Here is a 13383-nt window from a genome sequence, read left to right as displayed (position 1 = left end):
ACAATGAGAACGAGACTGGGCAAAAATGGCATCCCTGGGTTCCAAGGCAAAAACCACTGCTGACCAAAAAGAACACAAAGGCTCATCTCACATTTGCCAAAAACATCTTGATGATCCCCAAGACTTTTGGGAAAATGTTCTGTGGACTGATGAGACAAAGGTTGAACTTTTTGGAAGGTGTGCATCCTGTTACATCTGGCATAAAACTAACACAGCATTTCATGAAAAGAACATCATACCAACAGTCAAACATGGTGGTGGTAGTGTGATGGTCTGGGGCTGCTTTGCTGCTTCAGGACCTGGACGACTCGCCATAATTGATGGAACCATGAATTCTGCTCTCTACCAAAAAATCCTGAAGGACAACGTCCGGCCATCAGTTCATGACCTCAAACTCAAGCACACTTGTGTTATGCAGCAGAACAATGATCCAAAATACACCAGCAAGTCCACCTCTGAATGGCTTAAAAAAAAATGAAGGTTTTGGAGTGGCCTAGTCAAAGTCCAGACTTAAATCCAATTGAGATACTGTGGCATGACCTTAAACAGGCCTTTCATGCTCGAAAACCCTCCAATTTGGCTGAATTAAAACATTTCTGTAAAGAAAAGTGGGCCAAAATTCCTCCAAAGTGATGTAAAAGACTCATTGCCAGTTATCACAAACACTTGATTGCAATTGTTGCCGCCAAGGGTGGCACAACCACTTATTAGGGTTAGGGGGGCAATTACTTTTTCACATAGGGCCAGGTAGGTTTGGATAGCTTTTTTCCCTTCATTTAAAAACTGTATTTTGTATTTACTCTGGTTATCTTTGTCTAATGTTAAAATTTGTTTGATGATCTGAAACATTTAAGTGGGACAAATGTGCAAAAAAATAAGAAATCAGGAAGTGGGCAAATACTTTTTCACAGCACTGTAAGTCTTTTTCATGGATGAAGCTGTTCTCGACTCAGTGATTCCTCTTCTCCACCTTCCAGACCTCACAGGGCAGTGTACTGTGCAGTTCAGTTAAACTACAGTGCTACACCAGTAATACCAGTAAACTTACTCCTACAGTTCTGCGCCAGTGCGTCGCCATGGTAACCCAGCTTGCACAGTTGGCAGGACGGCCCCTCTGTGTGGTGAAGGCATTTCAGACACTCGCCAGTGTTGGCATCGCACGATTCTGGGTCCAACATGTCAATGTTGCTGCTACACTGGCAGGGCTGGCACTGCCCGCCCACCACGCTGGGGTTTCCATAGTAACCAGGTGAACATTCATCACACCTGGCACCTGGATGTAGAAAGGCAAAGAGAAACAAATGAATACACAGAGAGAAACAGAATTCACAGAGGAAGAGAAAAATGAAGGAGCGCATCTAGAGTCTTCATCAACACCTGAATCTCCAGGTGTTGATGCTCCTGAACAGGCAGAGACTGTAATCCTGACTCTGAGAGTGTAATCCTGACTCTGTGTAAGAAACCAGTGGATCTAGTGTATTAATTTGTGGTTTTATTGGTAATACAGTGTTTATTTTAATACTTTGATTCACTGAAATATTTATCATGGAAACACCAATAGTCACCAAAACAGGTTAAAAACATTTGAAACAGTTCAGACACAATTACTTAAACAAGAAGGTCACAGTAAACGTCTCTTTGATTGTGGTTCCATGTTGACCAATCCAAAAGTTTTGTCCTGGTTTTTGCAGGTTCTATCCAGTTTGAGATGGACGTTCCATCTGTCAGTTAAAGTTGTAATGAAATGTATTTTGCGACACCGTAATGCAGTTTGCACTTGAGCTTGTACCAGAAAGCAACTTCCTGTTGGACTAACCCAACTTGCTAACTTCTCAAAAGTTGGTTGCACTTTCATGTTAACATGTTTGTCATAAAGTTGTGCTGTTCATGTTCAATCATGTGCTTCTACTTGATAAATCATTTGTTTCTTTTACTCTCTTTATGTGTTCTATTTCTCTTTCATTATTTTTTCATTATGATTTTTCTTGTTTGTATTCTCCTGGTCTGGACAGAAACATATGCTCACCTCTGTATCCGGCGCGGCACACACACACCACCTGGGCATCCAGACCGCGGTAGCAGCTTCCAGCGAACTGCCGGCCACTGCCTGGCCCGTCAGGACACATGCAGGGACGGCAGTGATCACCTGAGCCCAAAACAGGGTCGCCATAGTAACCATCCACACACCTGAGATTCAATACAGGTCAGTGAAAAACTGAAAAGTTTTGGTTCAGCGTGAGATGAAAAAAACAACAGGACATGATAACAGTACAAACTGAGTACAAGTTCAAAGTTCAAACTGAGTCAGGATTGGCTTAACCGTAAACCTGACAGTGACAAACTGACAGAAATTACAACTGTAACCACTCGATCTGTGACAAACGGTAAACACAAATAACAGGTCAAAAAGGTTTGGATTATGATACAACACAAACAAACACAAACAATCAAACAGGCACTTCAACAGAAACAGAAACCCATCCAGATGGGCCCCGGCCGGTTCAGACTGACCTCTCACAGTTGTGTCCCGTGCTGTGCTCGCGGCAGCTGAGGCAGCGGCCCGTCTGGGCGTCACACTCCTCGCTGTGGCCATTGCAGCTGCAGGGCCGGCAGTTCGGGAAGCCCCAATGTCCCGGGAGACAGCGGTCGCACTGCCGGCCGTATGCCCCGGAGATGCAGGCACACTGCCCACTCAGCTCATCACAGAAAGAATTATGTGAACCCTGGGGGTTGCACTCGCAGGCTGACAGAGGAAGAGGAGGGAGAAAGACACAGGGGGACAGAGACAAGACAGTTTTATTCCTTCATCTTAAGATATCTACCATTTCAACAATGTAAAAGCTTCTTTTGGTAATTTATAACAGAGCTACTTAAGGGATATTATTAAAGTTGTTCATCAACCTGAGACTCACTGACCCGAACCTGACGAGAAAGTGAGATGGAAACAAACTGGATTCATGTCAAGCCAAGAACAAATCAATACCCATATGCTCACTACCCTTTAAGAGGCACAGTATTACCAAAATACTTATTATATATATGTTATTTTCATTTTTACAAGCACTATGTTAGCTTATTTAGACAAGTGCGATAGAAATTACATATAAAATAATAATTCCAATTATTTTCATACGTCTGCAGCCATTGGGTCCAAACTGGAAGGTGGCAGGTGCACATCTGTCGCAGTTCCTGCCGACCACATTGGGCCGACATTGGCACTGCCCGCCGCTCGAGTCGCAAACTGTGCTGAGGGAGCCTTGAAGGTCACACTGGCATGCTGGGAAATGGAGTCAAAAAGAGGAGACAGAAAATGAAAACAACTCATTTTCTTCACTCAACATTTTGCTTCTACACTTTCATTCATGTGTTCCAGGCTTCAGTTTCTTCTGTTCTCAGTAAATTATTTTGGTACAAACTGTAAACAAAGATGATGTCACAATTCAGAGGTTGATTCACATTAATTTGGGAGCAGAAACTGCACAGTTCACCTTTCTGCTATCAGAAAAACATTGCAGAAGGTGTTGCTCTGTCTGTCAGAAGAACTGTTGATCCAAGCCAGAGCCACAGATATAAAACTCTTCATCTTCCTGATCAGAGTCTCAGAGGTACAGGTTGACTTCCCCTTTTAGTCCTTGGGCTCCAGCAGGACTGATGACTTCATAAACCACCAAATAAGAAATTACTCTGTGGAAAAACCTTTTCCTACATGTACAACACATGAAGTTTATTTTCTTGTCAGTGAGCACGTTTACATGCACATCATATTCCTGTATTATTCGGAATATCCTCAATATTCCAGTTGCGCACGAGTCATATAAACATGCACCGAACCAGATTAAGGTCATATTCCGGTTGGAGAGAATTTCAAATAAGACCCCTGGCATGCCTGTTCCAACCAGAATATTGTGCCATGTAAACACCTTAATTGGAAAATGCCCCGTACAGGAATATTCAGTTACGTCTGCGCATGCTCGATTCACAATGAATCCTGGGGTGTCTTTGTTGCTATGGTTACCTGCAAGCGGGGAAAACGGCAGGGCGAACAGCAGCAAGAGTCAGGAGACTGCAGTCTGCCTTCAGCTAATGAAAGACTTAAATATCATATAGTATATCGATGGGAGAAAACACAGAAATAGCGACAGCTTCTTCTTCTTCTGTATTTCTGGCAGACCAGATGCCTATAGACCTACTGTTGCCCCCTGCAGGTTGAGTGTTGCATTACATAAGAGCGTGGAATACGCAGAAACACGGGAATATGCCAAATAACATGTAAACGGAATATTCCAGTTTCTGCAGCGCATATACCTTATTTGAAAAATTACCTTAACCAGAATATTGACCCGAATTGGAATATGGTGTGCATGTAAACATAGTCACTGTCAGTCCACTTTAACATGATGAACTTGTTGCAATACTTGCAACAGGTTGTAGGCAACAAAAGTTGTTGCCTAGACAGCCAAGACCAAAGGTAAACAGATTAAAGCACTCTCAAACCACCGGATTGACAGAGCCATTCTCCCTCGAAGAACTCAACACCAGCATTAACAGCCTTAAGACCAGTAAAGCCATAGGCCTAGACAACATCTTCACAGAAGAGATCAAGCACTTTGGACCTGTCACAAGGAAATGGATCCTTGATCTGATGAACAACTGTGTAGTGACAAAAACATCCCAAAGATCTGGAGGAAGACCCTGCACACGCAAAGAGTTTCCGCCCCATCTCCTTGCTATGCCACCTGTACAAGCTATTTGGGCACCTGATTCTTAACAGGCTCTCCCCAGTCATTGCACCACTTATCATCCCTCAACAAGCCGGATTCCGACCCGGCAAATCCACAACATCCCAACTCCTGAATCTCACTCAACACATTGAAGACGGGTTTCAGAGATGACTCGTAACAGGACCCGCCTTTGTTGACCTGTCTGCAGCGTATGACACTGTGAACCAACCTCTCAACATCAACATCAAATAGTCTGGAACATCTCTTGTGCACTGCCCCCACCCAGTCTATCTCAGAGTCACCCTGGATCAAAGAGTCTCCTACAAGAACCACATCAGCAACACCAAATCCAAAGTTGATTTCCGAAAAGAACATCCTACAGAAACTGACTAACTTAAAATGGGGAGCCACAGCATCCACCATAAGACCAACTTCACTAGCCCTGTGCTATTCATCCGTAGAATACGCCTGCCCTGTCTGGGAGAGATCAGCTCACGCTAAGAAATTAGACCCGGCACTGAACAACACCTGCCACCTGATCACTGGATGCCTGAAACGCACCAACACAAAAAGCTCACACCTCCTTGCTGGTATTGCCCTTTCCAACATCAGATGGGAAGTCACAAGCAAAGTTGAGATGACAAAAGCCACAACAGACAAACGCCACAATCTTCATGGACGTCGACCCCCAACACAATGAATTAAGTCAAGATGAAGCTTGCTCAGCCATGCCCAACATCCCGGGAAGAAACCAGACGCCAACTCTGGTTGCAAAAGCTCTAAAAGGAACCACCACCAGTTGACATGCAATTTCCTGCTGAAGAACTCCCTCCTGGCTCAGACGCACTATGGACCCAGTGAACAACTCTGAACCACCTGAGAACGAGAACAGGACGATCTAAGGTTGCTCTGAACAAATGGGGCTACAAGACTGGACCAACCACCTGTGAATGTGGAGAAGCAGACCACACCATGGAGCACTGCCTCATCTGCCCTTTACTACCCAATCCCTGTAGCCAGAAAGACCTCGCAGAGTTCAACACACATGCAACGACCTGTGTCAAGAAATGGGAGACTGTTGTGTAACATCGCTTTGAAGAAACAAAAAGAAGAACCTGATGAAAGTCAAGCCAGGAGAAGAGTGCCAACTAAAGAGTTCAGGGCATCAGGGTCAGAGGTCAGGAGGTCAGAGGTCAGGAGGTCAAAGGTCAGGAGCACCAGGTGTCAGAAGATGTGCAAATCAAGGACTGGCTCATAAGGAGCCTCCAAGCAAAAAGACAAAAAGACCTTTTACCTGATCTGAACCAGCCATTGTGTGTGTGTGTGTGTGTGTGTGTGTGTGTGTGTGTGTGTGTGTGTGTGTATGTGCGCGTGCGTGTGTGTGTGAATTTGTGTGTGTGTGTGTGTGTGTGTGCGTGCGTGCGTGCGTGCGTGCGTGCGTGCGTGCGTGCGTGTGTGTGTGTGTCTATCACTATGTGGTTAATTATGTGTGTGAGCATGCATTGCATCTAAGGAAAGATAACTGAGTCTGATTACACATAATGACACATGAACACATCCTGCCTGCTGTGTGTGTGTGTGTGTGTGTGTGTGTGTGTGTCTGTAAAGAGAGAGTTGTGTGGTTTGCAGGTACTGACATGCACATCCTGACCTCTGTATTTTAAGTTTTGCTGCTAGTTTAAAGCACACGATAGACTTTGTCTGACTTTGTTTGTTTTAGAATTAGTTTGTGTCATTACCTAAAGAGAATTTTTTTTCTCTGTTGTAAGAGACAAAGTGAGATTTGCAATCTGGGACAGTTTACCTGGTGAAATAAAGGTTAAAAAAGCCTTTGTTACTATTTGCTGAGTATGTATGTTCCAGGGAATTGTGTTCCATTGCCACACCTTGGAAATGATGTTCTCCTATTCCGTCAAGGGGAAAATTTGAGGAATAAAACAGAAGAGCCTAAGGCAAGACCAAACAGAAGGCTGGGGCATCAGTCGGAAATATCTGAGGACCGTTGCGTGCAAACCAAGGAGGAGGTGGCTGCAGATGGCAGGTAATGACAAGAACGTCAAGAAGGAGATGAAGCACAAAAGCTGACTGACATCAGAGGTGAAAGGTCGACACTGGAATGAAATGCCGTCATTTGCGAAACACGTCCACTGTAGTCAGAATGTTTGAAAGTTTGTTTTCTGGTTTGTGAGGTAGAATCAAACGGGACGGGTGGAGGAACAGAGGAAGACAGAGGTTAGAAGTTGGGATGAGTCGTGGAAAGAGGATATATTTTTATCTCTGCAACTGAAGTTGAAACTTCACTCTCTTCACTGTTATTTTGAAAATGAGACACATTAATCATTAAATTTTTATTAAAATCCAATTGGTAACATTCAAGATATACAGTGTTTTAAGGCTGTTTTATGGCTGTAAAAAATGTTGACAAGTCTGAAAATGTCGAAACACATGGAAACTTTGGGAACTAAGTGTCAGAAGACGCCTGTGGCACAAGCTATAATGTGCATGGGAACCACCTGGACACGTCTCCACTTAGAAAAAATGGCTGCCAGCTTTGGGTTTGATTTGGCAGAGGAGGACATTTTTAACTGATTTTACAGCAGAGAGGAGGCAGAAGTAAGAAAGAGTTGCTGTGATTTTCACCAGGGGGTAACTGTGTTTTTGGTTGCTGTTCTTTGAGCTTTGAAAGAGATTTCCTTGCTTGTTCAGTCGCTTTTTAAACTCATCTGTAACTTTAGCCAACAAATCTTTTAACCACTGTTTTTATTCTGTTTGATCTCTACAATAAGTTGCACAAAATCAGTCACACAACTGTGTCCATTTTCATGGCAATGACACAACTCTCTGTCCATCCAAAGAATGAAAATGTAAGCGGCTGAATGACAGCAACACTTTGCAGAGATTAGATAGGTACAAGAAGCTCTTTCTGCTTTCGTCTTACAGCCACAAAACAAGCTTTAGCTGCACTTCAGTAATCAGATTACTCTCTGATCTGGATCTGCCATGGACACACAAATCCAGTTTCCATAATCAAGTTCAGGGATTAAAAGAAAGATGGTTAGCACAGGCAGATTTCAGCAGTGTACACACAGTGCAGCACTCAGAGAGGCAAAACTTTCCGTCCTCCGTGCTCGTAACGCCCAATAATCTGATGAGGAAAATCTGGGTAAAGTAAAAACGACAGAGCAGTAGAAACAGTGAGCTGCCCGACCTGCGGTGATGAAGCTCAAGGAAGGCGCCTTGCCACCGCAAAACGCTGTGATGACATCACACCCCAAAATTTCATATGCTCTGTGTGACAGTCAGATCCCACTTGCAGCTTCAGGAAAAAACATGTTTTGTGTGTGTGTGTGTGTGTGTGTGTGTGTGTGTGTGTGTGTGTGTGTGATGTTGTGGATGAACCTTTGGCTCCCTGGTGTAGCAGCGCTGACACGCTGAAGATGAAGTTGCGGCAGATGTCAGTCATGGGTGTCTTCACCACGCTCTGGCTGTTCTCCAGGCAGCGATATCGCTGGAACGTCTCCCAGGCGCTGCTGGTGACGGAGTCTCCGCCTTCGGAACCGGTGAAGATCTCCAGGTTCTTACAGTGAGGCATCAAGACGATCTGCTCAGGACGGCCAGAAAGGTTTGTTAGTGCCCTTTATTTAGCTTTAGCTTTGCTGATGAGGAAGCTAATGCTGTCACTGACAGAAGCCAGCTTTTCCTACAAGTCTTTCTGAATGAAAATTATGCATCAAACTAGAATGCTGACATGGAAACTGCAAAATTCAACAAACTTTTTTTTTCCAGTATAATTTGTTTTCTTCTCAAAATCCATATACAGATGTTCTGTCTCAGTTTCCTGATATTTGTCCTGACATGCACTTTATCGTTTGTTCACTATATGGACAGAAGACTGTAGTATTTCTAGGCTTCAGGAAAAATGCTGCCAAAGGTTGTAATGCTTCAAGTTATAATTTTCATCTTTAAATCCACCAGCAGGATTCTAGGAACAGATACACAGGATTAATACACTTTATTTAAATAATATATATATATTTTTAAATTACATAAATAACACCGATATAAACGTTATTCTGTTGAGTTCCCAGCCTCTGCTTCAGGTGTTGTGAAGGTTGATCAGTGTTTACAGAGACAGAGAGATCAGGGTTGTTTTTTTTTTTTTTTTGTTTTTGTTTTTTTTTGGAGGTGGTCTCCTCACCGAGTCGATGAGTGTGTACGGAGACTGGACGTCGCTGAGGGTGGAGTACAGCGGGAGGCTGAGGCGGACGGTGTAGTTCAGACCCGTTTCAAAACACACTGGCCTGGGAAGAACCACATAGCTGTGGAGAGGAACACACACACACACACACACACACACTGTAACCACATCAGATAACACACACACTGTGTTCACTACAGTGACACACACAGAGCAGTGTGTTTACCGGGAGCCGGGGTGGAGCGACACCATCTGGTGGTCGTCGTCCGGCATGGTGTTGGCACAGCGGCTGTCGGCTGTGATTGGTCCAGGTCGCATCACCGTCATCAGCACCTCCTCCCACTGCTCGGGCAGCTGCTCAACACACAAAAAACACAAGTTAACATCCCCAATGCCTTAAAGCTGCAATATAAACATCCTCACATGAAAATAGCAACCAACAGGACTTTTTTCTGCCTCATCAGTCTGTTTGCTCAGGTCGCCCATTGTTCTGAAATTCTCTCCTCAGAGATCCATTTCCTGGGGGCGTGTCTTAAGGCCATGGCCATGACTGTCAAGGTGAAGCTAGCAGCCACAAAACAGGATTACACAACAAAAAAAGACAAAAACAACAAACAAGAATAGCAACAAAAACAACAATGTCAATGGAGGACGACAGCAGGAAACAGAAGAGTCTAGAAACAAGGTAGTGGGCTGATGACATCATCAACATGACTGAGAAATTTGAGGTGGGGACGACCAGGATGGAGGAAGGTGAAACTAACACTTCCATGTCAACTAGACAAAAATTTAATTTGGCTTCAGGTAGAAAAAGAGTTTGTCTGGTCAAACTGAAATAATTTATAATGAAATTGCAAAGGGCACACCTGAGACACACCTGTGATGAAACCATGCAGGCGACAGGAAACACACCAAGAGGAACTGCATCATATGTGAGAAGCTTCAGGTCTGTTCCCCGCCACTTCAACGTTCACGCTTAAACATTTCTACTGAAATCTTTAAATAGACTGACCAGTTTTGTTACGAACAAGTAAAAATATAAACTGTGCTTCATTATTAAAGCCAAAGCATCTTCACGGTGCTCCTGACTTCCTTCTGACTGAAAAGAGTCAGTGAAGCTGAGCTGCTTCCCACCTGCGGCTCGTAGCGTATCAGCACATCATACTCCATGGAGTGGGGGATGTTGTCAACAGAAAACTCAAGAAAAGCTCCTTCGGGGACGTTGACCAGCCCGATACCTGTCCAGGTAGGGCTGCGGTCCAGAGGATGAGGTCTTGGCACCACAGTCACACCCTGAAATAGAGGAATGAGGATGAGGAAGTGGGACAGGATGGTGAGAGTTACAGTGGTGGGGAGGGAGAAAAAATAAACTAAAACCTAGTACTTGGAGCTAATTTTGAGCATTTGCTTCATACGTTTTGTAGTTAGCCACAAAAACAACGGCTGCCAGGAAGTTTAGATGAGCATAGACAGTATTTCTTCAATTTGAAAGTCAAAAATATTTTTCTGTGGCAACTCACAGGTCCAAAGTTGGCGTTCTCAGCCTCGTAGGTGTAGTGATCCAGAGCGATGAAGTAGAAGCCAGACTCCACCTGGTCGCAGCGACGGCCAAACATGTGATCCCTGCAAACACACTGGCCCGTCTCCTGGGAGCAGCTGGAAGGACGCGAGAAGGTCAAAGACAGGACAGACAGAAGACACAGGGTTAGGGTAGAATCTGCACCAGAAACCCAAACAAGGAATAATTAACTAAGAAACATAACATTTCCTAACTGAAATGAAACATTATTTATTTCATAACTGCTATACTCGAGTTTGTATCCAGACACAGAAAAAATGCTAGATGGTGCTAAAGCATGAAATTGTATAAAACCTGTTGTTTGCTTTGACTCCAAGTTTGTTTGTTTTTTTTCTTGAAATTTTGCTTTGTTGTCCTGCTCACTTTCTCGATGTTAATCTGAGGTTTAAATGACGGTAATGATGATGAAGACGACGACGATGATGATGACTTTCACTTCATTTTGCTTCTCTTTAAATGGTATCAAAGATAAAACAGGCACTGTCTGTGTACTATATTCATTTTCATCTAAAGACACTTCAGTCAACAGGAAGTGTGAACTCACTTGTTGTGGACGGCTCCGCCCAGGTCGCAGTCACATGGTCTGCAGCCGTCCATGTCGTTACTGAGCCCCCAGTGCTGAGGCTGTGGTGTTCACACACACACACACACATACACACACACACACACACACACACACACACACACACACACACACCATTATCAGCCTAGCTGTCAGGCTGTGAATGGATGTTTTATAGGATTTTGCCCCCTCCCCCACAGGGCGACGCGGTGGCGTTTAAGTCCACCTGGCTGACGAAGGGCAGCTACCTGAAGGTATATTCACCTGGCCTCCTGATGCACCTGGACATCATCCTAAAGTCCCCAAGGAGGGCAAGCCACCACACACACCTGAACCACTGTGTGTGTCTGTGTGTGTGTGCGTGCGTGTGTGCGTGTGTGTGTGTGTGTGTGTCATTCACCAGACAGCGGTCGCAGTCTCGGCCCGTCACCAGTCGTTTGCAGTAGCAGCTGCCGGTCTCGGGGTCACAGGGATTCCCTCCTGGGACAGTTCCCAGAGCGCTGCAGGTACAGGCTGCAGTACACACACACATACACACACACACACACACACACACACACACACACACTGTTAACACTGTTTCTCATCATGCATGTCACTGTTATGAATGGTCACGTTCTGACGGGACAGGAGCGAAACCAGAAACAAAACTTGTCTGTGCATCACGAGGAAGCGCCGCAGAGACAGTTTCCTGTTTCCTGTTTCCTGTTTCCTGTTCACTTCCCGCTGAACTTCAGTTTGATTCTGTTGCTTCAAACTGGATAAAACTGGTTTTAGCTTTCTTGGTTCAGGCCTCTTTGTGTGTGTGTGTGTGTGTGTGTGTGTGTAGATGTGTGTCCTCACCCTGGCAGCCCATTGGCTGGCTGCTTAGCCCGAAGTGCGCCGGCCTGCAGCGCTCGCAGCGCTCGCCCTCCACGTTTTCCTTACAGCGACACTGGCCGGCGATGAGCCCGGCACGCACGTCGGTCCGGCCGTCACACACGCCGCCGTTCAGCGAGCCGAGCGGGTCGCAGTCACACGCTGCCAAACACACACGTTGCCTCACTTTATACAGCTGTTGTGTTTAAATGCCTGGATGCAGAATTAGTAAAAGGTTCCAAAAAATGACCTTGTTTATTTTCAGGTCATTTTCTGTTATTATTTATTTATTACTTTTTATTTTTCTTAATTGTTTAACTTTTTTTAAGTTTTTAGTTTTAAACTTTCTTTTGTTGTGAATTTTCAGACTGCGTGGGCAAGCTGGAAGACACTGAAAATGTGAGGTTAAATCTGCTGAAAACAAGTTTAAAGCTGCTCAAAACTCACAGTTAGCACTCTAGGTGTGAACATTCTGGCTCATACACACTCATGTTAAAATCTGAAGAGGTCTGAAAAAAAGCATAAAACTAAAAAAATATTTTGTAAAAACTTTGAAAGATATTGAAAAGTTGTTTTAAACCTTTAAATTACTACGTCTGTTCAACCATTTTATGTTTGAATGACGTCTGTAACCTAAACTATGAAAGCAGAATAAGACTGTGAAAATGGGTGGGTTTGAAGCCACATCCCATTAAGTTCCATTATAAAAATAAAAGTGAAAACAATTATCAATAAAAAAAAAGTTGTCAACAAATGGTTGAATATTGCTGAATTTTGAAGCAGCTGTCCCATTCTTTCCTATGGGGAGAAAAGTCTAAATAAAGCTTAATAATTCAAAAAGTTTTAAAGTTTTCAAAAAGTTGAGTACAAGCAAACATCACACAAAGAAGCTGAATTTTTTAAAGTGTGAATGAAATTTTTAGCACCAAGTATGTGGAAGTAGTTATGTGCCAAAAAACGTACAGAATAATAAAGAAAGAAAGAAAGAAATAGTAGGAAGAACATGAGTGTGCAAGCTTCCAGCTTGCCCACTAATTAATCATCATCATCTTGATTAACATTAACATTAATATTAATCTTCATTAACTATTAAGTGGACAGGACAGAAGAGGCCCAGGTTCCTCTGAGCTCCAACAGACTAAACAACATGAATCTGAGCTGCTGCCTCACGTTCGCAGATGTTCGGGTCCCGGATGTCGCGCTCGGGATGCTGGAAGAAGAACGGCCGGCACTGCTCACAGCTGTGACCCGTCGTGTTGTGCCGACAGCCGTCACAGACGCCGCCGCTCACGTTTCCTGAGGAAACGTAGACCGCCGCGTCGAAGTGGCACGAGTCCGAGTGAAGGTTACAGTTGCACTCTGGGAAAGGAAATAAAAAAGGAAATATTTGTGACCGCTCTACTTCACTCGATCCAAGTCGTCAGTAAACGCCATGTCAGTGTTCAGAGAGGAGTTGATGGAATAT

The 13383-nt window shown here is 44.2% G+C and overlaps 1 protein-coding gene across 1 annotated transcript in view; it reads right to left on the bottom strand.

Annotated features, from left to right (window-relative positions):
- Positions 1-13383, bottom strand: part of lamb1a (laminin, beta 1a) — a 42330-nt gene that overhangs the window by 19993 nt on the left and 8954 nt on the right. The window contains exons 9-21 of the mRNA XM_030053663.1: positions 13089-13277; positions 11904-12080; positions 11461-11573; positions 11043-11122; positions 10440-10575; positions 10054-10212; positions 9146-9273; positions 8920-9040; positions 8121-8322; positions 3134-3277; positions 2512-2743; positions 2027-2187; positions 1049-1273 (exon numbers count right to left, since the gene is read on the bottom strand). Of these exons, the coding sequence (XP_029909523.1) occupies positions 1049-1273; positions 2027-2187; positions 2512-2743; positions 3134-3277; positions 8121-8322; positions 8920-9040; positions 9146-9273; positions 10054-10212; positions 10440-10575; positions 11043-11122; positions 11461-11573; positions 11904-12080; positions 13089-13277 (2067 nt within the window). The remainder of the gene's footprint in view (positions 1-1048; positions 1274-2026; positions 2188-2511; positions 2744-3133; positions 3278-8120; positions 8323-8919; positions 9041-9145; positions 9274-10053; positions 10213-10439; positions 10576-11042; positions 11123-11460; positions 11574-11903; positions 12081-13088; positions 13278-13383) is intronic.

The sequence above is a fragment of the Myripristis murdjan genome, chromosome 6 (genome assembly GCF_902150065.1).
Source record: "Myripristis murdjan chromosome 6, fMyrMur1.1, whole genome shotgun sequence".
In the NCBI taxonomy this organism is placed as follows: Eukaryota; Metazoa; Chordata; class Actinopteri; order Holocentriformes; family Holocentridae; genus Myripristis; species Myripristis murdjan.
Note: the sequence above shows the minus strand (reverse complement) of the source record. Positions and strands in the feature narration are given on the sequence as shown.